Source organism: Microcaecilia unicolor, chromosome 11 (assembly GCF_901765095.1).
Source record: "Microcaecilia unicolor chromosome 11, aMicUni1.1, whole genome shotgun sequence".
NCBI lineage: Eukaryota > Metazoa > Chordata > Amphibia > Gymnophiona > Siphonopidae > Microcaecilia > Microcaecilia unicolor.
In genome coordinates, this window is record NC_044041.1 from 187,263,159 (window position 1) to 187,281,078 (window position 17,920).

Below are 17,920 nucleotides of genomic sequence, written 5' to 3' on the forward strand. Positions count from 1 at the left end.
CATCTTTGCGACACTTTGTTCCATACTTTGTTTCATCTCTGTGATACTTGTACCATACTGTATCATCTCTGTGATACTTTGTACCATACTTTGTAAGCCGCACTGAAACCCACTCTATGTAATTATGTCATCTCTGTGATACATTGTTTCCATACCTGTATTATCTCCGTGATACTTTGTACCATACTTTGTAAGCCGCACTGAACCTGCTATTGAGCGGGGTATAAATGCTACAAATAATACTGTTTTTTGGTGGGTCTCTTCTTCTGTAGATATGAAGGATTATGGGCATATTTCTGAGAGTAGACATGTTGATGGCAGTAGAGCTGCTGTATCTGATGTATTATGATGCAACAGCATATCTTGTAGATCAGCTTAACTGGAAGCACAACCAATTGTGGCTGTACCGCAGTGGGCGTTCATTGCCATTCTGAATCTTAATGTGAAGTTTGTAGGTTTTTGTTTAAACATTTGGTAGTTGGCTAATATCTCAAGACCCTAAACACCCTTGTCTTCCACCAACAGGAGGGCTAACAAATGGAAGCGGACGGTATATATCCGCTGCTCCCGGAGCCGAAGCAAAGTATCGCAGTGCAAGCAGTGTCTCCAGCCTCTTCAGCCCGAGCAGCACACTGTTTCCTTCCTCCCGCTTGCGTTACGGCATGTCTGATGTCATGCCTTCAGGGCGAAGCAGGCTTCTAGAAACTTCCGCACAACCGGTACCCAAATTTACAGCTGCGGGAAATTGCAGGGCACATCATGGAGTTTTCCCAAGATCAGCATGGGTCAAGGTAAGGGAACCTCATGAGTTAGCCAAAATCAAAAATAGTCTGTGGCAAGAAATATTCTGTTGATTGAGGGTTCTCTTGTGACTGTGGAAGTGAGAAATGTATATTTAAGAAATTTCCTCCTAAGAGAAAAGTACATTGTTTATGGGGTTTTAAAGCATCTCAGAACTTTAGTGATGTAATTTTTACCAAGGCCAAATCAGATATTATTTTTGTCCTGTTATTTAGATTGTGGCCTACTCTCATCCAGTAACTTAAGAGAAGAACCTGACCCTGCTGAAAGCCCTTGAAAACCAAAGCTGGCTGCCCCATAATGTAGTCTCCAAAAATGAATCAAACCTGCTAAGCCTGCAGATATTTTGTGTGCCTGGACTGCAAGCAGAAATTTAAAGGGCAACTACCTCCAGGGGGTCTGCCTTGAAAAATTGACTAGCTGATTCCATAGAGAGGAAAAAGGAGGAAGTTTTCTCTCCCAGTGGCGTCCCTAGGGGGGGCTGACCCTGGTCCGGGGCAGAGGGAGCATGGAACAAACGAAGGACAGGCGTGCGCGGCACCCGGGGCGGACCCCCCCCCCCCCCCCCCCCCACAGGAACGCCACTGTTCTCTCCTGAGGGCCTTGGGAAATTTTTAAAGAATCTTTGTGGAAGTAAACATCTGTTCACTAACAGAAATCCCTCTTGAAAATGGCCTCAATAAATTCAACTATTTATCATCAATGATAGATTAAGCTGTAAAGTTTATTACTCACTCAGTAAAATGTATGTTTAAAAATATTTATTTAAAAAAATGAGGAGCAGATGGTTGTCTTTTACTTCCAGCACTAGCTGATATAAAAATCCTTTTAAGTCTTGATTTACTAAATTGCAGTACTGCATTAAACCATTCTATTTACTTCAGGTTCCATTTTATGCAGTGGAACCTATTCTTTAATTATACACATTAACAATGCTAGCCCTTGGTGTGTATTGTGTGGTCTTTGAGCTCTATTTCCAGAAGTTTTAAGGAGAGTTGGAACTAAAGCCACAAGTTAAATATCTGTAAGTTTAGCTGTAAATAAAAAGTTCTTTGAAGTCTGGCGATGATGAAACACTTGCCCTCACTGAGAACACTGTTCGCTAATGAGAACTCTTTATGTACTCAGAATTACTGAGCCAGACTTTGAGAACACATGTCATCAATTAACCCAAGAAAGCAGCTGTTGTCTTTCTATGATGCATTATAACATTACCGTTTATTTTTTTTCCTCTTATTTTAATGGTATACATCCTAATGTCATGATCTCTGTTTTATCTTCACATAAATATTGGTTCCATATTCTCTTTCCTCCCTGCCCCCCCCCCCCCCCCCCCCCCCGGATCTGTACTTGTAAAGGTATGCCCCTCCTACTTCAGTTTTGTATCAAGGATTTGGGGGACCTGCAAAATTATAGCACCCACTGCTGCTCTTGCACTTGCTGTTGGTCTTAATAGGGCTGAGACATGTTTTCATGCTCTCTTTCAGCATAGGCCTGTTACATAGGGGCTCATTTTCAAAGCACTTAGACTTAAAAGTTCCATGGGTTAATATGTAACTTTGTAAGTCTAAGTGCTTTGAAAATACGCTTCTTAGTAACATAAAGACCTGCATGGTCCATCCAGTCTGTTCAACAATATACACTCCTAATATGTGATATGATATAACATATACATACTTGATCTTGAGCTGTCCTAGCCATTTTCAGGGAACAGACTGAAAATAACGAGGAAGTCTGCTTAACGCTGGCTTAATTTCAGCTACTGAAGTTGCTGTTGAAGCCTGCTCCATTCCACCCAGACCTAGCTAACCATAATTGGGACACAGACCATAGAAGTCTGCCTGGTACCAGTCTTACGTCAACTATTGGGTTTACCACTTAGGCTTGAAATGTTTTTTTCCCCACGATATGGAGAAGTTTGACTGTGGCAGTGGCAATTAAGGGAGGGGGAGCAATTCTTTCCAGCAGCATCTTCATGCATTGAGTGGTTGAGTTTACCTGTAGCTAGAGACACCGGTAAGGAGAACCAAGTTGTGAAGTTATGAATTAATGATTTATGTTTTGTAAACCAGTGAGCCAAACTAAGGCAGCAAGATTTATGTTTGGAGAGCAGGTTTGGTCTTCAATCTCAGGAAATTAAGCAGACATTAATGTGGTGGTCTCAGAAGAAGACTTAAAGCAAAGAAAGTACAATGTGCATATTATAATGGCATAGATGTGTTGGTAGGAAAGCTACACCGAACAGCATTTTTTAAATATTTACTCTTTTATTGATTTTCACTTAATTACATAGAGATGATATTACATCAAAATGCTTTGGAAATTCACAACATTCAATATAACACAGTAAAAAGGAAAAAAATTCAAATATATATTTTGTCCACAATAGAGGGATCCAAGAATAATAAATCCAAGTATCAAGTACATAGCAGAAATAAAATTATATTAATAATTCAAATTGACCAGAAGGATTTTAGGATCATGCAGCCTAGACAGTACATTAACTGGAAGATACCATTTCAGGGGTATCCCTCACATTCTCTCTAGCAGTAATAAATTCTTGTAATCTTTTGGGACAAGAAAAAAGGTAATGAACTCCTGTAGAGAAATCATACACTTACAAGGAAATTTAACAACAAAAGTTCCCCCAAGTGAAAGAATTTTGGTTTAAAAACCATCATTCCTTCCTCCTGGCTTGAGTCTCTCTAGCTAGATCTGGGAAGATCTGAATTTTAGCTCCCATAAAGATAGCATTCATTTTTCGGAAATAAGTACGCAATATCAAATTTTTATCCGACTCCAGTGCAAAAGTAATGTTGCTCATCTGAAATTTCAGATCTTTCAAGAAAATCAGTTAAATTCAATTCTTGCGGAGGTTCTGGTATTCCATTTGTTGATCGCATAATTTTTTAAGATATTGTGTTCTAGTCACAGGAGGGTGACTTTCTAACGGAATATCTAGAATCTCCTGGAAATATTTTTTCAAAAGTTCAATAGCTGAAATAAATGAAGAAAATGGAAAGTTCAAAAACCTAAGATTGTTCCTTCTAAGCTGATTTTCAGTATATTCCAATTTCTGTGCCTGGATTTTATTTTCCTTGATTACAGACACCACTGTAGTTTGTAAAGATTTTAACTCAGAATCAAAGTTTCCAATTTGGCAGTATGAGTTTCAACCTTAGTGGATATCTGTGCATTAGTAGATTTATTTGACTTACTTCAGTTTGAGCATAATTAAATATCTGCTGTAGAGACGTGTTTACCCCTTGGATAGCCTCCCAGAGAGTGTCCATAGTGACTTTTTCCGGTTTTAACGAACCTCTTCCTAACCAGGAGAAAACTCTCCATGGATTATTCCTAGAGGTAAGTAACCCCCTTCTGTTGTTATAGTACCTGGGGTAGAGGCGAGGGCTGGTCCTCCCACAGCCGTCGGAAAGTCACCAACTCCGGACGCTCCCTCATACGGCCCTCTCTCAGCTCTGCTAATCCTTCCAGGTTGCGGAGGGGTCAAACCGGCTAGGGGGCTCAATATAGCTCCCTCTGTACTGTGCTCCAAAGATGGCGTTGTGGAGCTTCTAGAAGCTTGAACCGCGTTCCCGGTGGGCGGATTCCATAGCTTTCCAGCGTGGGTTGCGACATGGTGGGCACCTTAACTGCGCTCGAGGAGGTAGGAGCCACAGTTTTGCCTTTTCTCTTCCCCATTACTCCCGGGGAGCGCTCCGTATCGCCAGCCCTCAGCGGAAAACTTCTGGAGCTCTCGCACACACGTCTGGTCAGGCAGCCATCTTGGATCCCAGCATTTTTAAATTCTGATTGTCAGGTTTCAGTGGATCTCCACCCCTGCTGTGGGACTGGCTGTTTGTGTAAAGGGCCACTAAAACAAGATATCATGTTATAAGAAATCAGGTGCTGCATCCATGTTGTCGTTCTTTATTGTTGGTAGCATTTTAATTCAATCTCGCTTATATTTTCAAACATGCCAGTTTTTACAGCATACAGATGTGCACAGAGGTCAGAGGAAGTATAGTAATGGAATAACTTTTCATAGAGTAGTAATCTGTTAAATCATAATCAGTGTGTCATTTAGAGGGGCTGATTATAGGGACACCCTGGCATGTATTATATTTGTGCAGAGATCTTTTTTCTCCTGATAAAGGGCCATTAAAACAGATGTCATATTATAAAGATCGGGTGCTCAACATTCAGTTTCTATCTATTTAGTTACTTATTTATGACATTTAACCCTGTTATTGGTGCAGAGATTTTTTTTTTCTTCTGGTAATGGGCTTCTAAAACAGACATGTTTATTTATTTGTTGCATTTGTACCCCACATTTTCCCACCTATTTGCAGGCTCAGTGTGGCTTACATAGTACCGTGAGGCATTGGTCACCTCCGATTGATGAAACAAATACAGAGCGATATTATAGAGAAATGAGATATATGCGTTACAGGCACATTAGAAAATCAAGAGAAGAACAGTTAAATAATGTTCGTTGCAAGTTATGGTGTTTGTTGTGTAGCTGAGTTCGACACTTAAGTTGGATCCGTAGGGTATGCCTTTTCAAACAAAACGGTTTTAGTGATTTCCGGAAGTTGAGGTCTTGGGTTGTTTTTATGGCCTTTGGTAATGCATTCCATAGTTGCGTGCTTAAATAGGAGAAACTGGATCCGTAAATTGATTTGTACTTGAGTCCTTTGCAGCTAGGGTGGTGAAGATTTAGGTATGTTCGTGTTGTTCTAATTGTGTTTCTGGTTGGCAGGTCTGTCAGGTCAATCATATAACCCAGGGCTTCTCCATAGATAATCTTGTGGACCATGGTGCAGATTTTGAAAGTAATGCATTCTTTATAATACGTTACGTTATGGGAATCAGGTTGTCAATGTTCAGAGTTTCTGACTATTTACTTATTTATGGCATTAGTAATGCATGACCCCCCCCCCCCCCCCCCGGCTCTCTCCTGGGTATAGCCAGCTCTGCAATTTGTGTGTGTGGGGGGGGGGGGGGTGCAGAGGTGGACCGGGGAGAGAGCCTGTGTTAAAAATCTACCAGCACACCGTATGTATTAGTCCTTTGTTTCTCCCACCTAGAATGTTAGTGTAGGTAATTCATTTCTTAATTTCATAAACATACTACCAGTCGCACAACACAGATCCTACTTGTCCACCCAGTCCCTAGTACGTGCCATTCTGTCACACTGTAACTTGTTTTGCATTACCATGGTCTGTGTACTAACTAATGGAGCAGTAATAGGCAATAAGAAAATTCCTGATTTTTATCACTGTTGATTCAGGCAGGCTTTGTAAAATACCTGGCATTTGTTTGGCATATGCATTTGTACTCATGTGCCATACCTGATTTTTCTCAGTGGTTGATGATTTACTGATTGGGCAGTTTTTTTTTGATATATAGTATACAGCTATGAATGTGTGTGTTTTTGTTCTGGTTGACAAATTTCATTAAAACACTGTACTTTGTTGTTAAGCAAAGCAAAACTTAACTGCTTGTTACCATATAGAATCATGAATTTTAAGTATTGTATTTAATTGTTTATCAATTGCTTCTATCAACTAGAGGGTGTGCATTTTTCTTAATAGGTTTATTCAGCTGAAACTAGAACGTGCTACCCCTGCTGAGCGTCAGCTTGTATTCAATGAAATTTTACAGGCAGCGTACCAACTAATGGTGGATGTATTTGGAAATTATGTCATCCAGAAATTCTTTGAGGTATGTGTTCAGTCTAGATTCCAGAATTAATCCTAAATGTGGGGAAGGTATGTGCAGTAGAGTCAACAGAAGCATAAGCCTAATTGGCCACAGCCCTTTTTCTATAAATTATCAAACCTTGATAAGTGTGTACATCTCTTACACATGTGACTCCAGTGTTTTGTTTTTTGAAGGGTAAACAAACAGCATGTGCTGGAAGGAGCAGGCTGGGCCATCAGCACTGAGCATTTCAGTGGGAAAAAAACTCCCGAGAGCGAAATCTAATATAAATATTATGGACAATTACAGAGTGTGCAGTTGGATAGATGCACTGCTCTTAGGGAAATGCATATGTCTGATAGGAACACAGAATCTCTGCATCCAAGCAGGAAGGCAAATCCTTACCGATGGATGATGTCACCATTAGAGCCCAACATGAGAAGATACTGCAGCTTAGATGAATCCAGGACTTTTAGAGAAGCCTATCGTGCATGTGTGTCACATCACCATCTGCTACTGTTTAGCAGGGACTGCCTCAGTTTTCATATTTCTGCAGGTCGATCGATGTGTCACCATTGCTCCCTTTTAAGATGCATTTTTTTTTTAATTTAGTGAGTTTATTTTATATCCTCTTGCTCTTATTCAGGTTCCTGGTGTCCTCATTTCCTTAGATGGGGTTTCAGCTGTTTCACAATTTTTTTTTTTCGTGACTACCCTGTCAGGCCTACTTATAGTGCCAAGGACTTCCTTAATGGGTGCAAGTTTTCACTTTTAAGTTGTTTGATTTTGCTGCAGCTATTTTATGATACATCCCAAAGTTAAGCTCCTAGCAGACCTTGCCGTGCCTAGGGCCAGACTATGAACCTTCTCATTGTAGTTTTATGTACAACTGCAAAGGACTGTGGAGATGCATTGACATTGAGAGTGCATTGATCACCCTCATCATTGAGTATTGATAGAGGCCAACAGGATTGTACATCCACCTGTAAAAGAGGAGAGATTTGTTCTCATCTTCATCATTGAGGGCCCAAGTGTTGCACACTAGGCAGAGGCCAGGATACGACTTTCAGTATGTTGATAACACTAAGATCATGGTGTCCTGGATGAGTTCCCACCAAGAGGACCACTCATCCTCCTCCGTCCAGGATGAAATGTGATAGCTTCCAGGGACCCGAGACAAGCCTTTACACCCCAAGTGACTTAGGAGAATGTGATTTCTCCTTTTGTTCCTCCATGCTTTTAAAATTGGCAACCTTTGAGGAGTAGCTCATGAGGAAGTTTAGTTAGCAGCAGAAATGTTTGCACATGCAGCATTGTAACTTCGACATCTGTCAATACATTGAAAAAGCCAGCTGGTCCTTGAAACCCACAGACTGGAGGAGATACACTTCACCAAGGTCTTGAAGGATCTCAGATTTGAAGTCTGCTTGCAGTGATGTTCATTTCTGGTGTATCAGGGGTGGAAGCTTCACTAAAACATCAGAGGTCATCGGGGTGTTGACGCTCTCATAGGCAGAGACCCGGTCAATCATCTCTTCTAGAGTGATTCTGAAACTTCTATTGTGGCATACCTAACAACATTCGCATGTACGACTCACTAAACACTATATTATCTGAATAAAGAAATAAGCCGTGTGTATCATTTCATTGTCCTAACAATGATGCAGAAGAAACATACAAACACAATGGTGATGGTGGAGGAGAGTGGTTGGGCCACATGGCCTCTACAACATTTCTAGTTGGGGTTGGTGACAAGTAAGGACTAGTTATGGAGACTTCAAGTACCTGACTTCGTAGTTCTCAGCACTCCCCAACCTGCCACATACATTGTTAAGGAAAGCATAAGTGTGCTGTGAGGTTTTTGGTTACACACCTTCCAGCTCTTGGTGACAGACCAGTGTGTTCTGACACACTGGTTGAGAACCCCTGTTCTAAAGTATTTCTCTGGGTCTGAGATTAAGCATGTCTAGGATTTTGAGCCAGAAAGTTTCTCTGAAGAGGAGGGTTCGACTAGTTGTACCATCAGATCCATGTCTACCACATGAAGAGAGTCTTCACCCGAGGAACTTTTATTCATAGATTTAATGAGGGAAATGGCAGAAAACATTTAATTTAAATTAGATACAGAGGAGAAACAATGGACATCCTCCAATTCCTCGACCCATCCAAGGAAGCTGTGACAGTGGTTGCTAACAGAATCCTCAAGGATATACAGAGGAGAATGTGGATGACATCCCCACCCCCTTTCTGTTCAGTCTATAAATAAGAAGGTTGGTTCTGTGTACAGAGTGCAAAAGACTTCTGGAATTGAGATGTAACAGCTTCCATGGTGGTGAGATTAAGGGGTAATTACGCCGAGTTGCACTCTTTGTTGCTCCCAGGCAGCGACTTGGACAGTGGAATCTTTTTGGGAGAAGGTTCTTTTAGAATGCTATGCTAACTTCCTGCATATCTTCTTACTACCTTTTTGAGGCCATATACATGAAAAAATTTACAAGATGGAGTGTGAGCAGGCACTCGAGAAGCCGTGCAATTCTGTTCACTAGTGGTCATAAGGAAAGTGTGGAAAGCATATGGTCCAAGCAACTTATGTTTCTGAGACATCAGGATCTTCTGTGAATTTTATAGACACTCAGACAGAGACTTTCATGTCTCTGGGCTTCAGACCTGAGGTATGATATACAAGAAAAGTTTATAGACATGTTCTGCGTGCATACCATGGAGAAACATTTCTTCAGGGATAAGGTTAAGGTGGCTGTTTCTTACTTAAATAGTACAAGGATACCATTAAATTCCTCTCCATGTTCACTTCTGAGCTAGCCTCCCTTTCTTGCAGGAGATATAACCTCCTCCTTCCTGATATCCCAAACACAATGGGGCTCTCATTCTCATCCAGACGACAGAGGGCCAAGAAATCCCAATCAACAATGTAGTCAAAAGCTAGGAACTGGGGTTTTGACCACCTCCACAAGAAAAAAAGCCAATGTTCCAGTACCTGTGCCAGACAGACTTCCAATAGAATTTACAGACTGCTGGCCCCTTATAACCTCTGACTGTTGGTTGCTAAAGAATACTGTCTCCATCTACTCAACATCCCACCAACTTGTCCACTGAGAGCATCATGGTCAAACCTGTCCACGCTGATACTCAAGGAGCTCTCTTCCCTTTTAGAGGTGGTTGTACAGTTTAACAGTTTACTAAAATTTGATATTCCACCCTGCCTTAATGGGTCAAGGTGATGTTCAGTTAAAACAAGGATATTTAAAGAAATAAATCATAAAAGGACAGACCTAATGTGTACATTCCTGAGAGGAAAGAGAAGATTTTAAAAAATGGAAACCATAAATAACAGATTGTAAAATTGTGTTCTCCATTTCTTGTACCGTCATGGAAAAGAGGGAAGGGATTTTACTCCAAATATTTCCTGTTCATAAAGAAGGTGGGGGAGATATCATGTCATCCTAGATCTAAGGGCCCTGAACAAATATGTCATTTAGAAAAAGTTCAGATGGTTTTCCTGAGTATCCTCATTCTCTGCCTGAAAAAAGGAGATTGATTATGTTCTCTGGACTTGAAGAATGCTTTTGTCCAAATAACAATACGTCCTTCGATTGGGATGTATCTCAAGCTCATAATAGAGAAGCAACTTCTGTTTAGACTGAGTGTGCATATTTCCCTATCTGTACGATTGTCTAATCCTAAGTGCATATCAGGAAGTAGCTCAGATTGGTGAGCACCTCCACCGAATTGCTAGGTTGTGTCACAAACTATCCCAAGTCTCTGTAAGGCTTGTCAACTATATTTGAATTCACAGACAATCTGCTAGACACACAACTTAGGGCAAAGGCTTTTCTTCCACGGGAAAGGATCACCACTCTGGATGAAATTCAAGAGAATTGGCAAACATCAGCAAGGGTCATATTGAGGAAGTTGGGCTACATGGCTTTAATGGTGCATGTGACTCCTTTAGCATATCTCAAAATGAGATGAGCTTTGTTGACCTTGGAGGCCACTCAGTGTGCGAGATATGTATGTCAGTAACTCCTCCCAGCCTGGTCTGGTGGATGATTCACTCCAATTTGGCAAAGGGCATCCCATTTCCAAATTCCATCATTCTAAATAATGCTCAAAACAGATGCATCCAAATTGCCTTTGGAGCCCTTGTAGATAGACTCCATATTCAAGGAACTTTCCTGGAATTGAGAGTAGTCTGAAACACTTAGGCTTTCAGAGATCGGTTAGCCAGCAACATTTTACTATTACAGACCAACAATTCAGATTGCAGTGCATTTTATAAGCAAGTGGGGAGGAACAGGATCCTACTTCTTGCTTTTGTGAAACTACTATCAGAGTGTAGAACTGTGCTGTCTCTCACAGGATGACCCTCAAAACCATGTACCTACCAGGAAGGAACAGTGCCCTGGCAAACAAACAAGTCACGTACTTCAACCGTGCAAGTGGTCCCTGGACTCAGGTGTAGCTTGGATGATTTTTTTAAAAATTGGAGCACACCCTTGATAGATCTGTTTGCCACTCAGAACATAAAGGAATCTCTTCTTGTGTCTAGAATACAAATACACAGCAAGCTCACCTCTGATGCCTTGTACTGGATTGGGAAGAGGACCTTATGTACATGTATCCTCCAGTACCCCTAATAGTGAAGACTCCTGAAACTCAGATGGGACGGAGGAATCATGATTCTCATAGCTTCCTTTTGGCTGAGACACGTGTGGTTCTCCCTTCTAGAACTTAGTAAAAAGACCCATAAATTGGAGAATTCTCCATTTCTGATTGTAGCATCCCAGCATCGAGCCTTGCCTTCACAGCTTGCATGTTGAGAGTGTAGTCTTGGCTTCCCCGAATCTGCCTGACAGTGTATCACAAGCAATTTTGGCTTCCAGGAGACACTCCGTTGGAAGTAAATGGAACAGGTTTGTCTGCTATGACAGAAAAGCCCTAGATTTCCCTTCTTCAGTCCTACACTAAAGCTACTTAAATATCTTCTACATTCACCTGAGTCAGGTTTGAAAATCAAGAGTACACCTTAGTTCAATTGGTGAGTATCGCCACCATATAGAAGGTAAACACATCTGTGTACATTCTTTAGTTTTATGCCATCAGGCTGCCTCCAGTGTCCATGGGATGTTAATGTTTTAACCCAGTTCATAAAAGTGCCTTTCGAGCTACTAGACACCTGTGAACTTCAGTACCTGACCTGGAAAGTTGTTTGTTTGGTGGTGGTGAATTCAACAAGAATAATAGAGGCCAACCGAATTTCATTTTTTTATGGTGCCAAAACCAGTCCAGAATAATTTTTCTGTTTTAACTAAAAGGTTATCTTAATTTTTGACCATGTTGTTGGAAGCTAAAAAAAATGTATATTTTGTCAGATTTGTCTCCTCCCCTCCACCTTGAACAGGAGTTGTCCCTCCCTCCCCCACCCAAAGGACCCCCCCAACCTATCTTACAATCTCTAGTAGTCTAGAGGTGTAGTTGAGGCAGGAGGACGACTGTTATAGAGTGTTATAGGATAGTCTTATGGAAGATTTGAGGAAACAAAAGTAGTCATAGATTTTTATGGAACTTTTTTTGGGAAGAGAGGATTTTAACCTCTTCCAGCTGCTAGTAGCATTGTCTGTTCTAATGGTAATAGGTAAAGAGTTCCAAAATGTAACTCCTAGTACTGGGAATAGTGAGCCAGAGATCTTGCACAATAGTTTGTATGTAAAGAGAGTGCTCCAAATAAATGCTTTTATACAATATTTTCCAGGAGTTTAAGGGGTCCTTTTTTCTAAGATGCACTAAAGAATTTAGCGAGTGCTACTGATTAACATGCACTACATAAGACGCTTATCATTCGGTGCACACTAAATCTGTTGGCACACCTTAGTAAAAGGACCCCCCTAGTTTGTAAATTTGGGAATTAGCCTCTCTGTGGAGTTGTGATGTCAGCTGGCACACTGAGTGTGATACAGAGTCAGCCACTGTAACAGCACCATTGCTTTTAGTGTCAGGTTTCATTAGCTGCAGTCCATGTGTGTGGAGGCTATTTTGCTTGGAGGTAAAATACGGTCTTTCATTATTTACATTATTGCATTCTGGCTTTGATACCTTGGGTTTAGCAGAGAGGATGCAGACTGCAAGCTCTGACAATCCCAAGCATCTCTCACTGGTTCACATTCACACAACCAAAAGTGAATTTTTGGTTTCAGCTTTGGCTGAAACTGGGTGACAAGTTTCGGTGGCAGTTTTTTGTTTTTGACCCAAACTGAAAAAAAGTAGTTTGTCCGCCTCTAAAGCGGAATAAGTGAGCTCTAGGCTCTAGTAAGTGAGTAAATGATCCATCTTATCCTAAACTTTAGGGCCATTCTCTGCACCCTTTCAAACTTCTTTCCTAAGCTAGTGTTGGTTTTCCATCTTAATTAGTCATGCTGCCAATATTTTTCCCTCAGCCTCACTTTATTTGACATTTGATATATCACAATTTGCTCAAGGTATCGTGACATCATGCTGGTGTACAAACCAGAGTACTTTACAGCTGAAATAAAGGTCTGAATGGTAACAATTTGTGAAGAAGAAACCCTGGGAGATAGATGATATTACAACAGTATACATGCCCATAAAGTTGAAAGCACATTGCACACATTGGATTGCAAATGTGTTTTAGCCATCTATTTGGAGTGGACCCTAGCCCTTAGAAAGTCCATCCAGCTTTTTGTTTCATTTGACTTTAATAAACCAGGGGCTGTCATTGCCAAATACACTCTTAAAGACTGTATTCCTTCATTTAAACCCAGGCTTGACTCTTAGCGCCATTAGGCTATGGCTTCCTCAGTAGCCCATTTGAGGTCAGCCATACACTTTTGTCCATACATTCAGATTTCCTTACTGTCTGGAAAAGGACTTTGAAGCAGCAGTAGTCTTGGCCAATTTATCCTTCAGACCCTCTTTGAGAATTAGAATCTTATTCCATTCTCCCCTCCCCTTAACAAGGGTTCTCTGTAGACAGCAGGGAAATGCAGCCACATTCACCTTCCCTCCTACCCCAAAAAAAAAAAAAAAACAGGTGTTCATCACGTAGTACTTCAAAACATCATAGCTGAAATTTTGGAGTAGACTGAGGGGAGGAGGGGCAGTGTGGCAGCATGGGAACCCCACTGCACAAGTTTAGAGAAGTCAAAAAGATTTCTCTAAGCTTAGGGCACAGGCAACGTCAGTGTGGCATAACCATAGAATGTGGCGTCCCTTGCTGTCTTCTGCAAACCCCTGTTAACTGGTAAGCAACTTTGCTTTCCCCATGAACAGCAGGATACAAATCTTCCTGTACCAGTCCACCTCCCAAGGAGTTACATTTTAATCTAACCTTTAGTAGTCTCTGCACAGCAGTGGCAGGCATGAAATGACATGTATACATGGTAGGCTTCTCAAAAGCTGCTGGAGAAGCTTTCCTGTGCTGAGACAACACCCACCTATTGCAAGAAAGTAACTTGGCTTTATACTTTTATGTCAAAATATGGCATGCTAGGCAGGGCCCTAAGAGTATGCAAGCCACACAGATTTCCTGCAGACACATTTCTACCAGTGAGAGGTTGCTTGTATTTTCTGTACTTGTTTCAAAAATGAGAGTTTGAGGTGTTAAGGAGTTGAGTGTTTACTCCTCTCCTCCCTCAGGCTTCAGCCAGCCTCTGAGCTAAGGGTGCAATGAACTTTCCATTCTCAACTACCCCCTTTAATATTTAGTTCTGTGAAACTTTACATACTTATGGGCCAGTTCTATAATTGGATGACTTGATGTAGGTGCCGCAATGGGGCGCGTTTAGCTACAGTTCTATAATGGCACTTAGGTGCACCTAAGCCATTAAAGGCTTATTGGCGCTGAAACTGTGGCACACCCACTTATGGCAGGTCCAAAGCTGGTGTAAGTAGGTGCACCTAAGTTCGCAACTGATTACTTATTCTGTAAGTTGCACATATCATGTGGCTACATACTTATGCTGGCACCCACATCTACGCCCCCCTTGCCAGATACATGCTAAACGAATATGGTGCATACTTTATAGAATAGCGCCTAGCACTAATGTGCATAAGTTCCTATTATTGGCGCCAGTGATATGCGCAAGTGCGTATTTGGCACCTGACATTAGTCGTCTTGTAGAATGTACCTTTTAATGTTTGCTGTAAGTTCTGTGAACCCTGATGTTTGATGTAGAGTAAAAACATTCAATATATTGAATAGCAGTTCTCTGGTATGTGCTTTAGTGTGTCGCACAGTGTGGGATGATCTTGTTCCTGCCTTATTGTTATACAGATGAAGGTTTTGTTTATATTTTGCTAATATCTACCCTTTTCTTCCAGTTTGGCAGCCTGGAACAGAAACTGGCCTTGGCAGAGCGTATACGTGGTCATGTTTTATCTCTGGCTTTGCAGATGTATGGCTGTAGGGTTATCCAGAAGGCCCTTGAGTTTATTCCTCCAGACCAGCAGGTCATCGTAAGTTGTCTATATAATTCTTTTCATTGATATTTGCTTTTCAAAATTGGGCATGTAGACTCTTTGCATAGTGACTTTCCAGCAAAAGAAAAGACTGCAGGTGTAATGCAAAGTGCTAAGAGCTGATCTCAGGCCTCTGAAGCCTTTTACAATACATTGCCCCAATACGTTGAAGCAGTTATTTTAACCAGTTAAACAATCTGCTAGAAATGGCAGGTCTGATCTTAGTTTTTACAAAACTACTTAGTTCAAGAGGACCAGTTTGATTTCTGAGTATGTTTGAAATGGTGGGCTTTATTTAGTGGGTTTAAATAAGTAACTGTATATAATATGTAAACCGCTTTTGATTGTAAGCACGGAAGGACGGAATATCAAGTCCCATCCCCTTCCCCTTATCAGTAGTTTTATTTATTAAGGATGGCAGTAATGTCTAACAAATACTGAAGTTGTTTCTGGACAAACTGCTCTGGATGTTATTTAATCTAGGCCTTATTAGTTTTTATATTATTTTTATAGACCATTGTGCCTGTTAAAAGACCAAGTTGCATGACCTACTTAGAAAATATAAATCTTTTTGCACACACACTTTCTCCATTGATGACTACGATGTGTAAAAAAAAAAAATAATAATAATAATGCATTTCTCCAGGGGAATCACTTTGAGGATAAAACATCAGTTCTTATAAGTTGCCTGGTTTCGTTGGACAAATATAGCTTCCTTACATCTAATCCTAGAAATAAAGAATTTGAACCTTTGGTGGCAGCTGAGATACTTGGCTAAATAAAGAGCTTACTAGAAACGCAGAGATTATGAAGAAGTCACTCGGTATAGAAGAATTAGAGAATAAAATTAATGCAGTTACGTGAAAAATAAAAAAATAAAACTCTTGTCGCCATTCACCAACACATAGTTGTTAGTTTGACATCATGGAGGCAGTTTTCTGGGATGATAGTACTTATGACAAAGGTTTTTCTTTGGCTTCCTCTTCATCCTCACTAGCCATTGAAACTAACTGTGGTTAAATATGATGACCTTTTTTGATCGATCTTCTGTCTAACCTACTTTTCTTTATTGGAACAAAAGAGAGACCCGAGTTTGTAGTTAGGAAGCATCTGGATTCCTCATAGGCAGTTTTGATAGAAGGTCTCAGTCTCTCTTAAAAGGTTTGCTCTGTCTCTCTGCATCTAGATCCCATCAAATCTGTAGATTGGTAATGCTTTGAAAAGCAAAGCAGTGTTTCAGGTGGTATTTCAAAATACCTTTTGGCAAATAGTGCTTCACCTTTGTACACCTGAGCCAGTAACTGCTGAAGTAATGGGTCTGTGTTACACAAGGAGTCTCAAACGTTCGTCCTCAAGGGCTGCAAACTGGTCAGGTTTTCAGGATATCTCTAACAAATATACAAGAGAAATGCTACGCTGTGATTTGCAGCCTTTACATGCAAGAGATGTTAGTTATGTTGCAACACCACGGTACTGGGCCCCTGTATATTTCAGAGTTTCTCATTCCTGTAAATGATAGTGTATGGTATTGGGCCAAGTATATTGTTAGAGCTTAAATCTGTGCTGTTTCCCAACCCATTCCTGGAGGCCTAAGAAATATGCATGAGACAGATTTGCATACACTCAGTCTTCAGTCTGTTGTTATTATTAGCATTTGTATAGCGCTACCAGACGCACGCAGCGCTGAACACCTGACACAGAGAGACAGTCCCTGCTCAATAGAGCTTATAATCTAAAATAACACAGACAGACAAGACAATTAAGGGCGAGGGAAGTACTGGGTGAGAAGGAACAAGGGTGGGGGGAGGCAAATGAGTAGTGGCTAGGAGCCAAAAGCAGTAGTGAAAAGGTGGGTTTTCAGCATAGATTTGAAAACAGGTAGAGATGGAGCTAGACGTACAGGCTCAGGAAGTTTATTCCAGGCATAAGAAAAGGAACGAAGCCTGGAGTTAGCAGTGGAGGAGAAGGGGGACGATGAGAGATTTGTCCAGTGAGTGGAGGTCACGGGGAGGAATGTATCTCATGCATATTTATTGTAGCGGTGAAACCTGACTGGCTAGATGTTCCTCCAGGAGAGGATCTGGAATACTTCTGTAAGTTATGAATTTATTTTTAGAAATAACTGTTTTTATTACGGAAAGATAGGTCTAGCTAAAGTTAAACTATATCTGTGCAGAAAAGTGACATAAAGGAAAGTGCAAGGAAATCAGTGGTCTTGCAAAATTTGAAAAACATCACTGTGGAGATAGGATAAAGAAAGGAGAGCCTGTATATGAGTGAGACTGGATAAGATTAGTATATGCTGGATATTCATGTGTTTAACAGCAAAGAGATGAAAAAAATCACACATGTAAGAGAAGTCCCCCTTATTTGATAGGAGAATAGTTGACTTTATTGATTCATAAAGGAGGTAGAAAAATATTTTGAAAACTTGGGTGTCAGCTGAAAGTTTTAGGAGACAGGGCAAAACATTTGTTTCTCTCAATATTGCCAAAAAGGAGTGTCTTAATTTTGTTTCCGTCTCCTCCTTCCCCCAAACATCTTTCTCTTTACCACTCTCCCACTTTCCCTTTTTATTTAGCCTCTTCTTGTCAGAGCAAGTACATAGCAGCTCTAGGCCACAGAACAGCTAATCTTAGACCCAACCCTGCCCTAGAAATTCTACCTCTCTTCAGGTCTGAGCTTGAGTCCACCACAGCAACTCCTGTCTTATCTGGACCCATCACCATGGTTTAGCTCTTTGTGCCAATGTTTCAGGTCACCTGGGAATTTTACATCCCTGGTTAGGGTCTAGGGAAGGCACAAGACTGGAAAAAGCATGCTGTTATGAGAATACTGAAAGAATGGACAGTGCCAGCTAAGGAAGCAGGGACCCATCTAACCTCCTTTCCTGAGTTGGAGTAGCTTAGTGGTTAGAGCA

The 17,920-nt window shown here is 41.0% G+C and overlaps 1 protein-coding gene and 1 non-coding gene across 2 annotated transcripts in view; both read left to right on the plus strand.

Moving 5' to 3' along the window:
- Positions 1-308: 308 nt before the first annotated feature.
- Positions 309-17,920, plus strand: part of LOC115481015 (pumilio homolog 1-like) — a 46,659-nt gene continuing 29,047 nt past the window's right edge. The window contains 5 exon segments of the mRNA XM_030220000.1: positions 309-411; positions 526-703; positions 705-791; positions 6,399-6,528; positions 14,863-14,997. Coding sequence (XP_030075860.1) covers positions 309-411; positions 526-703; positions 705-791; positions 6,399-6,528; positions 14,863-14,997 — 633 coding nt within the window.
- On the plus strand, positions 1,860-1,944 carry LOC115481280. Its single transcript, XR_003943936.1, has one exon. It is a non-coding gene; the product is annotated as a small nucleolar RNA SNORD103/SNORD85 (small nucleolar RNA).